The 16564-nt window shown below is 45.5% G+C and overlaps 3 protein-coding genes across 3 annotated transcripts; all 3 read left to right on the top strand.

Annotated features, from left to right (window-relative positions):
• Nucleotides 1-1397: 1397 nt before the first annotated feature.
• LAJ45_05109 (uncharacterized protein) lies at nt 1398-4874 on the top strand (the record flags this gene model as incomplete). The annotated part of the gene is made up of 1 exon (XM_046114682.1): nt 3219-4874. The coding sequence occupies one exon, from the start codon at nt 3219-3221 to the stop codon at nt 4872-4874; it is 1656 nt and encodes a 551-aa protein (XP_045972231.1).
• A 1601-nt stretch (nt 4875-6475) lies between these two features.
• On the top strand, nt 6476-8625 carry LAJ45_05108 (uncharacterized protein; the record flags this gene model as incomplete). The annotated part of the gene is made up of 7 exons (XM_046114681.1): nt 6476-6484; nt 6563-6604; nt 7005-7024; nt 7084-7169; nt 7279-7653; nt 7708-7738; nt 7800-8625. 7 exons carry the CDS (start codon nt 6476-6478, stop codon nt 8623-8625), a joined length of 1389 nt encoding a protein of 462 aa, XP_045972230.1.
• Nucleotides 8626-15509: 6884 nt separating this feature from the next.
• On the top strand, nt 15510-16080 carry LAJ45_05107 (uncharacterized protein; the record flags this gene model as incomplete). The annotated part of the gene is made up of 4 exons (XM_046114680.1): nt 15510-15581; nt 15764-15766; nt 15834-15903; nt 15962-16080. 4 exons carry the CDS (start codon nt 15510-15512, stop codon nt 16078-16080), a joined length of 264 nt encoding a protein of 87 aa, XP_045972229.1.
• Between the last annotated feature and the right edge of the window lie 484 nt (nt 16081-16564).

The following is a 16564-nucleotide window of genomic DNA, read 5'->3' as shown; positions in this document are numbered from 1 at the left end:
ACAAATACTAGTAGTATTAGTAGCGAGACGAAACTTACGAAGCATACAATACAATACAAATATATCCATACGTATACCTACATGTATGTATTTACATGAAGATCTAGAGTAGAACACATACAAGCACTCATTAGGTATACAAACATATAGGTACATAATTCCACATCCTGCTGAAAGGAGCGACTAGTAGGCATAAAGGGTGAAACCCTGTACTTGTACTGTAGATTGAGTGCTCCGCCATAACTGAAAGGTTGCATGCGAGTATGAATTAAACAAAAAAAAAATATAGGTACATACAGCGAAAGCTTGCTATAACGGTACTTTCTATAAGGGTAATCTCTCCATAACGGTAGCACTTCTCGGTCCTTTTCGCCTGCCCTTCAGCACCAGCACCTCCTCTATAAGGGTAATCTCTCTATAACGGTGCCAAATTCCGGTCCCGAGCGTACCGTTATAGCAAGCTTTCGCTGTATATACATCCTCTAAGCGACAGATCTAAATGCATATACGAACCCAGATTTGTAAGATAGAGTTAATTAATTACGGTATATATAAGAAGCTCATGTAGTATATATGTTGACCTCTAGCAGGGTCTACAAGTTATCTTACCGAGAAACTAGTGGTTTCATCCGTGATTGGCAGTCCCCTAGGTATGACGAGTTTTCAATCGGACGCTCTACCACAACCACACAAACCAAATAGTTAGGCGGCCACAATAACTAAACTCAAGTATCTACAACTAAGCCCTATTAAAACCTAAGATAGTCCAGCCAGAGAGAATCACAGAAATAACACTTGACTCTTCCTGCTGCTCCCGTACAAAGTTTGGTTGCAAGTACAGATTGAGCGATTTAATCTTCTACTGAGAGCCAAATCAATAATCTAATCAACCTATCTCTACAATGCAACCAGGCTGGAAACAAGGCATCAGGCTAAGCGACAGAAAAATTACACAAGCGTGATGCATTCTTTTGATTGGCGGCTTTCTAACCAAAATTTAGTAAGTGATAGCCCCTCTTCACAGCCTCGAAATTCTACCCCTCAAAATTCCCAAACGGGGAAGATCCAATGCCTTGGTTAAAAAGAGCGATCTGTTGACATATCATTACTGGTAATTTGACCATTACACATCCGTTCTTATCATACACTTTCTCAGAACTAAAAGAATTCTTCATTTTGCATGTACGGCCATCTCAGGATTCTGTTGTTGGTCCAAGTCTAGAAAGCTTCACCTTTGCACCTCCCTTATTGTATTTCTTCAAGTTCAACTAGCCTCTATTACTACTGTTTCTAACTCAATCTACAAATCACCTAATCCAACGGCCTATTCAAGAGGATACCAAAGAGGAATCTCCGCGCTACAATAGTAAAGCTAAGCCTGTAAGGCCTCGGTCGCCATGTCGTCCTCCACGGGAGACAGTATTGTCAACCGCAACTTAACCTTTCACGACCCTAACTACCCTGTGTACCAGGCCAAAATACTCCTGGAAAGGCCCAAACATGTCTCTGCTGTCGATACACCCCGAGCAAACGACCTAGAAGAAATTTCAGAAGCAATAACCACCGACCGAACCAATCAGACTGAAATTCCGAAGGGACACGATCCCGCAAGCTATTTGAGCGACTTAGGCCGCGAGCTTAATCTCAAGTATAATAAGACCGGGGAAACTAAAGACATCGAGCAAGCCGTATCGTATTGCGAGGAAGCAATGAGGAGAGTTTCTTTAGACAATCCCAACCGGCCGATTATCCTCGATAGTCTCGCTCGTCGCCTCCTTTCCAGGTTCCAGGCAATCAACCGAGTAGACAAAATGGAGGACCTTGAACGGGCAATTAATTTAGGCCGGGAAGCCCTCGACACAACTCCGAAAAACCACCCTTATAGGCCAACATTACTCAATGGCTTGAGCTCTAGGATCGAAATAAGGTTCCAGGCAAACTCGGACCTAAAAGACCTCGAAGATTCAATCTCATTGGCTAGAGAGGCTGTAGAATTAACCCCAAAGAATTCTGGAGACCATCTAGCATGCCGTCAAGGAAACCTTGCGTGCAGGTTAGGGTTTATGTACGAGTTTACCCAGGACCTGCGCTATCTCGACGAAGCAGTCGATTTATCCAGGCAAGCGGTGTATCAAACGCCCCCAACCCATTACCGAGCTGGTCGTCTATGCAACTTAGGTAGCCGACTACATGCGATGTACGGACGAACGGGGGATCTGGAACATCTACAAGAAGCAATTCTTTGGTATAAACAGGCCCTGAGGGAAGTACCCATGGGGCATATTGACCGATTCAACATACTCAATGGCCTCGGGATTAGCTTAAGCAAGAGATACTCACGGAGCGGTGACCTTTCCGATCTCGAGCAAGCAATCTTATTCAGTCAAGAAGCTGTAGACAAAACCTCCCCAAACCACCCAGACTGGTCGATCCGCGTGTGCAATCTATGCAATAGGCTGTCGGAAAGATACGAGCATACCGGATCCTTGGATGATCTTCAAAGCGCAATTTCACTAGCAGAAAATGCGCTTGCCGCGACACCAAAAGATAGTAACGAAGTTGATCGAGCTAGAATCCTAAACAACTTGACCATCGCCCTAATGTCGCGTTATCGGTGTTCCGGAGCGATGAGTGACCTTAACCTGGCGGCGTTGTACTCCAAACAGGCGGTAGAGGAGGTTCTTCAACCAGGACACTTACTAAGATGTCGTATGCTACATCTTCGATCTGGAGTTCTATCTTTAAGGTACTATCGGATGAAGACCTTGGACGACTTGGAACAAGCAATTGTGTATGCACAAAAGGCAGTAGATGAAACCCCGGAAAATCATCCTGACAGAACAGGATTCTTATCCAGCCTTGGAATCATGTTTGGCGATAGATATTTGCACTCGAAAGCGACTCAAGATCTCGATGAAGCTATCTTTTACAGCCAAAGAGCGCTGGATACCGCCCCTTCTTTGGATTTGAGTCGAGTCGTTTACTCGACAAACCTGGGAAACTGGCTGTCAACTCGATTTGAAGCTAGGCGAGATAAAGGAGACCTGGAAAAGGCTATTTTTTGCGCTGAAGAAGCATGTAAGATTCTCGAAAAAACGCCGGAAAGTCCTGATCGTGCCAATGTCATGCAATGCCTGGCGTCCAAACTATGGATGCGACACAGGTTGACAAAGAACCCAAAGGACCATGACCTTGCAGTACGGTACCTCTCTGAATCCATGGAGCTCGTCTCTTCACCTGTAGCTAAGCGCATCGATTGTGCTTTGACACTTGGGAATATTCACATGCAATATGAACGTTGGGCAGACGTAAGCCGAGTTACAGAATACGCCATTAATCTCCTTCCTCGACTCAGCTCTCGCTCTTTAGTACAAAAGGATCAGCAGCAATCATTGATATTATATGCCGGTCTAGCTTCTAAAGCTACTGCTGCTGCGCTTCAGGCCAACAAATCAGCGGCGGATGCCTTGAAACTGCTAGAACTTGGCCGTGGTATCATTACCAACCATCGGTTTGAAACCAGGAGTGACATTAGCGAGTTAGAGCGAGAACACCCAAAGCTGGCACAGGAATACCATCGCCTCTGCAGCGAGCTTGATTCGCCCAAAAGCACTCTTGGAGAACATTCAGAATCAACCACTGCGTCAGTCTTCTCTAGACGCCAAGCAGCAGAAGTGAAGCTGGACAAAGTTTTGGAAGAAATACGACAGGAACCAAACTTTAAAAACTTTTTACTTACACTCGACCCAAGCAGGCTCTTGGCTACCGAGCCTTTAGGTACAATTGTGGTTATCAATGTTGCGTTTCGATGTGATGCATTCCTTGTTCAGAAGGACCACACTGTGTCACTGCCGCTACCCAATTTACATCAATCAGAAGTCCATGAGAGGTCCAAACTACTAAAGTCTGGAAAATTACCCATGGAGGACATGTTAGACATGTTGAAATGGCTTTGGGATGTTGTTGCAGGCCCCGTGTTGGAACATCTAAGGATTACCAGAGCACCAGAGAACAACAATTGGCCACACATCTGGTGGATCCCCACCGGTTCGTTTAGCAACCTACCAATTCATGCCGCTGGACACCATCTCGATAACTCTGGCCGGTCTGTTCTTGACCGAGTTATATCGTCATATAGCCCGTCAATCCGGTCGCTAGTATTCGCTTTTCAAAACAAATCTCTCAGGCGTCAAGTATCTTCTCCAGAAAAGGTCGTTTTCGCTTCCATGGATAATACTCCAGGGATGAATAAGCTTCCATACGTTACAATGGAGATCGATCAACTTCAAGAATTATTGCCCAAATCAATTCCCTGCATTCGTCTAAACACTCCCAAAAGAACGGAGGTGCTAAATGAGCTCATCGGCTGCAATATTCTTCACTTTGCTGGTCACGGCATTTCTGATCCTTCTGATCCATCAAAGAGTTGTTTGGCCGTGGCTGATGAGCCGCTGACGGTTGAGGACTTGATCGACCAAAAACTACACCAAAATCCACCTCTTCTCGCCTATCTTTCCGCTTGTTCAACTGGAAATAGTAACGTTGATAGTTTGATCGATGAAAGTATTCACCTCATGGGGGCTTGTCAGTTGGCCGGGTTTCAAAATGTTATTGGTTCTCTATGGGAAGTGTCCGATATCCATTGCGTTGAGGTCGCCAAAAGCGTGTACATCACGATATTGGACGGCAGGATGAGCTCCAAGTCCGTTTCTCTGGGATTACATAACGCTATAAGAGCTCTGCGTGGAGGATCGACCCGGATTGAACAGGTCGGAGAGGTTCGAAAGGCAAGGCTGGTAGGGGTGACGAAGGGAAAAGTCCTCCAATTGAAGGACCCACGTTACTGGGCTGCCTATATTCACATGGGGATCTAAAACTCCTTGTTAGTTCATGGACTCCTGTTCTCAGGCGGCACTGCTGACTTTCGAATGAACAGGATCGAAGATGTTTTTCTCATTTTATATTGTTTGGCTCATGTTGGTGGGGTTCTCCCATGCGAATATTCAAAAGTACTATTCTTTAGTTAGATATATCGCAGCACATTTGTTATATTCAGAAGCAATGCCCATTTATTAAGCTCCCATTCACGGCTATTTTCCTATTTTTTTTATTGAAACAAGGACGCCTTTTGCCCGTCGAAGGCCGGCGTTGAATGGCAAAGCCTCGGTTTGTATGGCGAGTAAAGAATAATCAAATAAAATTTACCTACAAGCTAGTGATTTGATTTAAAGATACTTGCGAGATGGCACGCCTAAAAGAGAAAAATTTCAATTAATCGGCTGAAGCGTTTGGACGATCATGATCAGCAGTTCGCCTTCGAGTGATAATCTGTGAAGCACGAAACACTCGCGGTCAATTTTATTTATCACATTCCTATTTTGTTAGAGTGGGACTTTACTTTTATGCTTGGGACGGGCCGTGGGTAGGTGGTGGTACCCGGCGGTGCAGGTTTTCGATCCAAAAATTTGGTGCGCGTGCTAGCGCTAGGCATCAACTAATAGTGTAAAAAAAAGACCCAGATCAGACAAAACGTATATGGTCCGGTGCTTCTCGCCTGCCCAGTGTACATACATGTTTTATGGGTCACTGGTAGTCCCGGACACCCTTGCTCGGATATACAGTCGCTGAAGATTTCTCTGGTAAGAAAAGCAGCCGGTTCAAATTTTGGTGATCCCGACAATCTTGTCAATACTGTCCAGCCCATCAGACAATTAATACTGGCCATACAAAACCATTGAAGACACTCGCATATTCTATATCCCCTGACAATATAAGAATGTATCGGTTTTACCCCCGTTCTTCGGTACTAGCTAGTTGCGCATCTGTTTTCGAAGATCCGGACACTATATGCGAAATTAAATTGGGTTGCTTACATTTTACCTACACACATTGAAATTGTGGTTGCTCTCAAGATTGAAATGATGTTGAAATAAGCTTAAGTGCATACAAGTACAGTCGTTCACGGGGTATTAGCGGATACTGGGTGATGGCGGACAGGGCAAAAAAGAGATAGCCAAGCCAACTTTTACCTGGAATTCGCCAATACCCAGTGTCCACCAATACCCCGTGAACGACAGTACTTACATGTAGCCAAGATTAATTAGTCGGGGGTACAAAAAGCTTAATTAACTTTCGCGGGCTCGGCACACTGCGCACCAACCACCTAGCTCGGTATTGTATACCGTTTCCCGCCCGAATCACTTTCTGCGATAGCTAGTCCGAACCGAAGAACTTGATTTTATCCCATCTCGCTCCGTCAGTTGGCCATAAGCCAGAAACCGCGCTCTGGCCCAACTTGCTGAATTTCGAATGCGACCGTGCAGACTCACATGTTTTACGGCGAAAAGATGATCATCATGTAGCGTTTGGCTTGGGGGCGCACTAGGGTGCCTTAACTCAACACAACACCTCAATCGATTAATGGATATCCCCTAGAATAAAGTGTTTCCCCCTAGTACTGGTACCGGTATTTCCCATGTACCATGTATGCACCTACTGATCTAGACGCGTGTACCTCCGTGTCTTTCCATTAGATCAAGCACTAATTTATCTGTGGACATAGGCTGAGACTCCAGTGAAGTCACCGGTCCAAAACGGGATGTTGGTCCTACGGCTGCGGGCTGATATGGTGGAAATGAGGGAAAGAGGAACACGTTACACATAATTTAGCTTTACCCCCCACAGTCTAAGGTCAGCTACGTACTGGTAGCTACTAACTGCCCCTGAAAAAGCTTTCATGAGGCCTAATCAAGCTTTACCTACATGCACGTACATACACAGATTACACGGAATCGAACATGGATTTTCGATGTTTTACTCAACTGTGGCGCTGGCAATTGCCGTTCCCGTGCCTGCTTTTGAAGGTCAAGCTTAATGGTTCTAAAACCATACAATATACCTTGCACAAAGTCCATATTACCGAAACCAGAGTCTTCGGGTCGACAATACCGATTCTTTATATACGGGTGTATATATAAGGACGCTTGGAGTCTTGAGAAAACCAGGTCAAGTCTCCACCATCAGGGTTTGCACTAGGACTCTCAATCGCCCTCACACTATGCTGATCTCCAAGACCATTGGCAGTATCTTTAGGACAGCCGTCTTCCTCACCTGCATTAACTCCGTAATTGGTACAAATCCTGTTGGAAACATTGTCCATGCTAGAGATGGTTAGTACCTCAAGTGCCCTTCACCTGGATCCGAGCTGTCAACTCCTCTGGCATAAACCTAGGGGGCGAAGTATAAGCCTTTAATTTCATCATTCTCACAACTCTATAGGGCGAAGTAACCCGAAAGAGGTCGCAAACATAATCAAGTCCAACCACCTCGATAAATTCTGTTCATCATGGCTTGGAGCCAATGCGCCAGCCACAACCATCACCAAGACTGAAATAGACACCAAGAAGCAGCACGCAACGGTGACTGTTGAGCAAGTCTTGACAGTCACAAAAGGGGCGACCACGGTTACCACCGGTGTCACCGCTACGCAGGGGCCGGGAACGGCAGTCGTTGAGACAAGTTATGTCACAGACACCGTGACCAACCTCTCTACGGACTTTGCTGTGGTTACCAGCCACATACCGGCGGGGACGGAGACCGTTACTACGACGGTCGCGACTAGCACGGTCACGAGTGATGCTGGTATTGTAACATGTATGGCGCTGTGGTACCCCTCATGCTCGTGGAGTTAAGATCTGACATCCGTAGCAATCCAAACCGCGACATCCGTTATTGTGAGGTATGTTGAAAGCATATAAGTTTGTTTTGAACTCTGGGCTAAACTTGCTAATCTCATGCAGTACCACAACATCCACCACGACAATCACCGCAACCTTCGGGACGCCTACAGTAACCGTTGCCCGGCGTGACAGCGGCCCAGCGAAGCGAGAGCGTCGCGGCAGGGTTCCTGATTGCCTCGAATACGCCCCAGACAACCTTATCTCCGCCGGATGCTCACTTGCCTATGGCCCAGTCAAGACTATCGTCGAAACCGTCACCGTCTGCACTACTTCAACCAAAGCTGCGCACACCACAACGGCCTACATCTCGACGACGACAGTTCCTGGGAACATACAGACAGCTACATCCACCACTACCATCACCAATGCCAACCCCACGGTGACCACCATCATTAGAACGACTTCCACAGTATTTGGAACCGTCTCCACTACAAGCATTACGCTCGTCCCATCAACACTCACCGAAACCCTCTCCACCACCTTCACCAGCACCGTCCTCTCCACAAGCACGCTCCTCACCACAACCACCGTGACCACTTCCACTACCTCCACCGCCCCAGTCGCAACCTACACCGTCTGCCCCGGACAGAACCGCGTGCCCGGCGCCTTTGGAATAGGCGTCAACGCCGGCAGCGGCGTCATCGACGTACCTGGCTCCGCCACGGCCGAGGAGTGCTGCTTACGGTGCTATGATCCTGCCCGGACCCAACGCTGCTCAGGGTGGGTTTTTAGTGCGCCTGGCTTTTGTGCTCTCGTATATAATGCGGCGGGGCCGAACCCAAGCGCTACTTGCCCGAATGGGTTGGGCGATTATTTCCTTATCACAGGCGGCGATCCGGCTAATGAAGTTGGTGGGCCGGGTCCTTGTGCGGGGAATCAGATATGAAATGATTATAATTGATGGATGCATAGGATACGATATATTGGGTGTTGTATTGAGGCCGTTTAGTTAGTTTTGGTTAAGATTGTTTTGATTGTTTATCCTAGCCGTGTCTGCAGAACACTAACTGGATATCTTCCGTTTGATGTCAGTATGTACGTCAAGAGCCAATAGTAATGTTAATTTAATAATGGATATGCCAAAAAAACGGCAGCTTTAGGGACAGCCTCTATCGCTTTTAACGGAATAGAATTAAGCCCGTGGTATTGTCTGGTTTCGGACATCTCTTGGCGATCTGTTTTCAGTGGAATATTTATCTTTCAACTAGAGGAGATGCGTAGGGTAGCATATCGATAAATATCGGTACTATCACAACCAGACATCGACATCACTACTTTACCACCGAAACATGGAAGGAACACCGCTGCTACAAAAAGGGAATGATATGGAATCGCAGGATATCACTCGGACTTGTTGTGACCAACCTGGAATTGAAGTTGTGGCTTCAAAGTACATATAGGTACTGAAGGTAACATGAATTATAAATGTTCTGGCCTGGTATCAACCAACAAGGTAAGAATACCTCTGAGCGCTGATATGTCCTACAATATCATCGGTCGATTGAAGACTAGCTTGGTCTGTTCATATGTGGTATCACCACAATCCTGAATGGCTATTGGATACAAGCACAAGTTGATTCCGTGAATTATGAAGTTTACTTCAGGCCGTTACTAAGCGCAACGCAGTTCTGGTTAGCTATGGGAACATAACTATGACTAAGCTAGATACTGTGTTCAGCCTTGGGAATTCAACTCTGAGTCGATCAACAACACCACTCATCATATCGTATTCTGTGTACCTATAACCCTCTTTGCAATGCCTTGCGGGTTCAATATTCGCGACCTAGTGAGGCACGCCATATCCATCCTTCGGCGCGACACACAATCTTACTCCGCGACCCAAGAGCATTCGCAGCCTAACCCTAAAAATGAGGTGCCGCGCGGGCCGAAGCCTGAACCAGGCGACTGTTCAATGCCCGAATCCAATGACAATTTTAAAACGAGACTGACTATGTAAGTGACTTTATTCCTAGGATCCTGTGAGACATTCTTTAAGTAATCTCCATGGATGAGGATGAGGATGAGTACGATTTAGTCTGATTATTCGATCGGTAAGCAAGCTCCCGTTTTTACTATCTCATTATATGGAACACTAGCAAGGTGCTCTAAGTGATTACATGTAGTGATGCATATAATAATGGGCCTGACCCTCAAGTCGCGTGTTATAGATCTCCTCGGCAACAATGGGGTGCAGGTTCATGGCTTATACCCCGGAAACACTGACTGATTTCAATGAAGATAATGCAGATGGTACTATTGTAACTGTCTACCGGGAGAAGGGATGGCCCCCTACACCACAGCCTACACACATTCATGCCTAATCTGTGAACATCGTCGCTGCCGCAAGTGCCCAAGCGAGTAGCTCGTCTTGCCTAGTTAGCTATATTTGAAGTATGTATTCCGAATCTTTCTACTTGAAATCTTTTTTGGATCAAAAGATAACGTTTGATGCATGTATAAAAGGGATGAAACTCGAGCCCCCCATATTTTCGAATTGTGAGGGGATACGTAGGATTTAGCTATGTTGGGAAAAATCTCATCATCACTTTGCTCCTGTCCAGTTCCTTGTTGATAATGGTTTGAGGCCTTAAGGCCAAGTCTTGAACTTTCGAAGCAAGACAAACTAGACAAGACCAATGGAGGTGGGCGCATCTCCCGAGACTACTGTGGGTTTTTGGGATGTTTGGTGACATTACTCTGGGAATTTTTAGGAACGTCTTGCAGGGACTCTTATTTTTTCGAAAGAGATAATTCTTCCACGAGATGAATATTAGCATATACGTATAGTTGGAGAAATATCATTACTTGACCTATATTTTACCTCTTTTCCAAAGTGTCGAGACTTCGCAAAAGTTCCCAAGACAATACGAGACTCACTACACCAACGGTCCCGTCTTATCTCGTACGCACGGCCGTCGGCAAAGTCCCAACGAATCTTAAATAGACTCCCTATTTGAAATCCACTGATGTGTGATAGGTCTAATAATTTTATTCCATCATACCTGCTTATAATCCAGCTCACTATCAAACACAGACAACAGTAGAGACTCTCAGGAACTACGTTAACATTGCATGTCCAATATTTACATTTCCAGCTTCAGTCATTGTGAATAATCACTCTGCTTCCCACTGCGTTCAATACCGGTGAAACCCGATAAGGATAAGGCGCCTAATCCACAAAGAACGGGATAATACCAACCACATGAATCATAGTATATCACTCGTGTTTCATCAACAAGCCAATATTTCGAAATCTAAGGAGACAACAGTTGAAACAAGTGCGGGGTCCTTTTACCACCTGAAAACACCTCTAAGATGGCCGTTATTCTAGTTCCTTTTTGGTACTTCTAATCATCGTTTGAAGGTGTTTACCATTATTGCGCCAAAATTGGCCATCTCCCTAAGTTTCAATTGTTATCTTATCAAACACCATGAAACTCCCAGGATAGTAGGATACACCTTAGAAGAACATATATGCTAAGCTATAATTTTAAATATGTGGGAAGTTATGTGGCTTGAATTTGCAAGTCTTGTCAAGACCCTATACAAAATGCTCTACATTCCATGCTACAACCCCTCACCAAATAACAATGGGCATGGGCAGAGTATACCTCCACAAGTTGTTTTTGATATTTTGCCGTTACCTTCAGTACTATTCCCTTGCAGACATGAGGATAACTTTATTCCTGTTTTTTGCGCTGCTTATAGGTCATGTGATTATGTCGAAACTTAGCCATGCGAGCAAAGTAGCTAGCGCTACGTACTTACATGTAGGTACTGTCTCGTGCCCAGCCTTCTTCTGATTGGTCAATAATCTAACTACGCAGAAGCTGCGTGAGGTACGAACCTTGGCGCAGAGGAGTTTGGCTGGGCACGAGACAGACGTAAGTAGTGAAAGGCAGATAATAGTTATGATTCATTGGATAGATTTAAAGAGCTCTGATTGGTCACGGGTATGACTGAGCTGGTAAAACATGAATCCATTGATCAATGGGTTTTCGAGGGGTAGGGAGGTATATCCTTTCAGCCTTGTTCTTCCAGCTGACGTTCCTCTACGTAGGAACTCCATTTGGGCATTCAACTTTATCAACTACACCACTCATCATACCATACTCGCGTCCTTGGGACCTTTCCAACCTCCAACATAGTCTTGTCATGTCCTTCGGGTTTAGTATTAGCGATATATACCTAGTGGCACGCGCCATCTCCATCTCCTGGGGAGATACACAATCCTACTCCGAAGATTCAGAGGCATTTAGGAATTAATTTAAGCTGCTAAGATATCGGTTAGAACAACTAGAAAGGAAAATCCAAGAGACGGAAATCCCGCCCACAGCCTTGGAACCAGCCATGCTTCAACTTTCGATGTGTTCAAAATCTATAAATAAGTTTGGCAAGCGCCTTTCCAAGAGATCGTAAAAGAGGACAAAGCTCGTTTGGTGGGTGCTTCGCGATAAAAGGAAGCTTCTGGAGTATAAGAGCGATTCAAAAACATCAATCCGGGATCTCGAGAGTATTATTCAAACGTGTGTACCCATACTCTGCTCCTCAAGGTTTATCAATAATTACTTACTAGTATAGAGAAATACTGGGCATATGGGATAGAATTCCACGATCTCTAAACGGCTTACTCGATGAGCCTATCTACTTAATAGATGCACTAGATGAGAGGGTTCAATTTTCTGCCGAGTTGTTTAGGGCGTGGGAGGTATGTATTCCATCATCATTCTTAAGTAATATAAAAGCATAATTCTGACCTCATAGGGTCTTCACAATCTTCTTCGCGTCAGATTTGAAAATCGAAAAGGTTCGAGTTGGGTAGAAGCCGGGCGTTATTTGATAACAGAAGAATCTTCGAAATTGGCACTGACCAGGGAAACCTGGACCAATTTCGTTAAGCCAGGGATGACACTCTCGATGGCAACGCTTATTAAGAAGCAAAGAAAGATGACTGATAAAGAACATAAATGCCCTCAATGCTACTCTATATATATAGGGGCAGCTTCTGAAGATCTCGAGCCAGTACGATGGTAGGGATATAGCCGCTGTTATAATTCCTTGCGAGAGATAGTCACCTGGTAACAAGAGCTATACTAACTTCTACCGCGTCCCAAAGTAAACAATGTGCAACATACTTTCAAGTATCATCAAAGCCCCAATCCACAAGCATACATAGTAGCCTTACAAACACAATTTCTCCTGGAGTCTCTACAAAAGTTCCCGAACCGTTCGGACCGTATCAAGTGCCCTTTGTGGATCCTGATGATAAGCCATTCTTCCGCAGAGTCCATCTGGTGCTGGAGGAACCAAAAGAACCTAGAGATGCCCGCTTCCCAGAAACCCAGGAGCAATTCAATACCCAAGATGACATGTCTCGCTGGCCAAAGCCTGGACCAGATGACGATTCGAAACCGGAGTCAAGTAACGATTTAGGATCCAAACAAGGTGCCGCTTTAGAGCTGCAAACCGCTTACAACTCAAACACCTATAGTCGTGGTGGTGGTGGTGGTGGTGGTGGTGGTGGTTATAGTAATGATGGAGAACCATTGTAAGTGCCTTCATTCCCGCATTAAAATGCATTCATTATTAGATACATGTAGATAACCTGCATGAGGGTAGCTTTGATTTAACATTAGTTTGGTGAGTGACTTTTTCTCTTGTATTCTATTCCACCATGCAGCCTTCGGCAGGCTTCCAGTGATATATCTTCTATCCTATAATTAAACCGGCTTCGCGTCTACCGGCGTAGGCTGATTCATAGATCTCTTTGGCAACATTAACCGAATGCAAGTTGATGGCTTATAATAATGCCTTTGAAATATTGACTAATTCCCATGAAGATGGTGTAGTTGGGTCTGCTGCGGCGGAATGAGTTGTCCTGAGAACGGAACCTACCTAGTTGCTCTACTTGACCAATGCTCAGAGTGTCTGCATCGCCGCTGTAGTGAGTGCATGATCCGTGATGTACAAGCTACTGATGGTGACATGATCCTATAGTTAGAGTATGCACTGCAAACCTTCCTACTCCTACATTTTCCGGATATGCAAAAGATAACATTTAGTATTAAAGGATTGATGAAACGCGAGGCCCCTATACCTTCGAGCTTAAATATAAGTCGACTTGTCATAGAACGTTCTGCAGGGTTAAGATACGTTTGGGGGAATTTCATCACTTTGCTCATGTTCAATTCCTTGTTATCTTTGTTGGTTTTAATTTATACTATCTCCTATGTACGCACGGCCTTCTCCGAAGTTCCAACGAACCTTCAAGCTCTAGACTCCCTATATTGGTTTCACTTTTGAAGCCCGCTCAAGTGTGATAAGTCCAACTATTTTATTCCGTTATGCATTTTTGTACTTCAACCCACTATCAAATGGGAGTGATAGCAGACGTTCTCTTGAATTATATTAATAACGTCTCCATTTTCGGCTTTTAGTAATTTTGAAATATCACTCGTATTTCCTCTGCTCCTACTGTGTTGTATCGTATGAGAGCCAATGAGAATAAGGTGCCTAATCAACAAGGGACGGGATAATATGGAGCTTTGGATGATATGGGTGTTGATCGTGAATTACACTGTGGTAAATACTCGAAATGCCCGGCCCAGTATATGGATCATGGTATATCACTCGTGTTTCATCAACGAGCCAATATACCGAAATCTAAGGAGACAACAGTGGAACGGTCATGGAAGTTCTTTTAACGGGATGCTCCAGTTATGCTGGTCCCTATTTGATACTCTAAACCGCCATTTATTTAAAAAAACTTTTATAGATACTATGCCTCAGCAACTATAGGTATATACCTCCACATCATATGTCGTATTTCAGCATGACCCTGAGAACTATTTCCATATTGAAACATTAAGATAGTTTCATTGCTATGTAGCTCCGTCTCAACCGTGGTTATCACTGGCCGTTTGTTTCATGATGTACAACGTAGCGCACCTCCCTAAGCACCATCATAAGACTATACGACATCAAGCCATAGGATAGGATAGAATGCAAAACGATGCGTAGATGTAATTGTCAACTAGAACAAACACCTTCATGTTGACGGCTCGTCTACCCAAGACGACTATATACACATTCATGCATATTAACAGTACACAACCCCCGTGCTCGTGCTCTTTCAAGCACGGGACAGACCAGCTGCTCTTCCTCAGGTACCCCCGGAATTGTTAGGTAAGGTCGGGCTAGGCTCGGTAGAAGCTGCTTGGTTATGATTGGTGATTTGTAGGCTATTAAAGATATTCTCTATCTGTAACCGGTAGGTATATGCATCCCTCCGAGAAGGCGGGCCCGGGCGAGCCTTTCTTGAAGTAAGGTATAACAATCTGTTTAATATCTAGGAGCAGGTTGTTTCCCTTCCCGTACAAACAGCGAAGAGAGAGAGTCGGCGCATGCACTAAGAGTTCAACGTCAGTTACTGTGACACGCCAGGTAGTACCGCAAAAATTCGCGAACTCTCGTAGCGGACCTGACCAAAACTAATTCCGAAGCTAATTCCTGCCTTAAATCAATAATCAGTGGAGAAATACGTGTAGGGGGACAATCAAGCTGCAATCGGGGTGTACAAGTTATCCCGGTCGCCCATCCGCTCTCGGCGACGAGTGTGCTGTGCTAGTTGTGGCCGGAGCAAAACGCCGAAGGTCATTGCATTGGGGCGATGGCTGTTACCTCGAAGCCGAGGAGTTGCTGCACCCTGCTCGTGTGCGGGGTCGGGGCTGTGATTAAATATCGGGGCGGATCGAAAGAACCTTAGAATCAATGGGGTGCGCAGCGTCGCGCATTTACCCGGAAGCCAAGCTTTGGCCCCCAAGTGTGGGGTTGAATAGCGGGGTAAGGCTGAGGCTCTGCGGAAACCTACCAATTAAGCGAGTCCCATCATTCAGTATCTGACCCTGCACGCCAAGAATCGTGAACCTGATCTGAGTCTGTGATCTGCCTCAACAGTGAGTCTGACAAGGCGACTTTAAACCATAAGCCTTGTCTGCCGTTGTAGACTCCTCTTTTCCTTCTAGCTGGTGCGAGCAGGTATTCCTCTCTGTGACACGAGTCCCACTACCTGCGGCTCACCGATCCGACGGACAGGCCATTACTCTGGGTGAAGTTCGATCTACAGGCACCGGACGGTATACCGCGCGCGCAATAAACAATACCGGTTCGTAGTTTTATCAAATTGGTGGTATGAGAGGGGATGTCCTAATTGATGAGGCTAGGTTTGCGAGTGTCCTTGTATCCACTCTACACTAAATCCCTCCGCAGCCCACCGGGTCCCCCGCTGGAGAGGCCATTCATTAGCTGGCTCACCCGATACGGGGGCTATGGTTATCTCTAGGTCTAATGTTGCCGCCCACAAAGCTTGATTTTTCGAGGAACGGATACCCCTGTCACATATTCTATGGTGATCTATGAATCTTTTACGTAGTACGAGAAGATAGATCCCGCTTTACTACTGGCTGCAGCGACATGGGTGCTGTTGCCAAGTTATACCTTCCAAACTAGTCCAGAAATTGGTCGTTGGGGTCACATCCTTCCTCGTTCTTCAGCCTCCCTAAGGTAAATGAAAGAGAGCAGGGGGATGGCGATATATATCGATTCCGGAAAGCGTTTTCTATCTTTAACACACTCAATTGCTCCCAATCTCCTATCCCCGATAGGCACGGATACGATCGAACATAGCATACCGACCTGCGGTAGGAATAGCCACTCATTGCCTTTAAAGCTATTGGTGGGAGCAATAGAGTTCCCTAGAATACTGGGAGCTATTGGCTACTTGGTGAAGGCGTGATAGATTTACACGACACTTCGGAGAACACCAT

This window comes from Morchella importuna (assembly GCF_003444635.1).
Source record: "Morchella importuna strain M04M26 chromosome Unknown Morimp01GS013, whole genome shotgun sequence".
NCBI classification, from domain to species: Eukaryota; Fungi; Ascomycota; class Pezizomycetes; order Pezizales; family Morchellaceae; genus Morchella; species Morchella importuna.
Note: the sequence above shows the minus strand (reverse complement) of the source record. Positions and strands in the feature narration are given on the sequence as shown.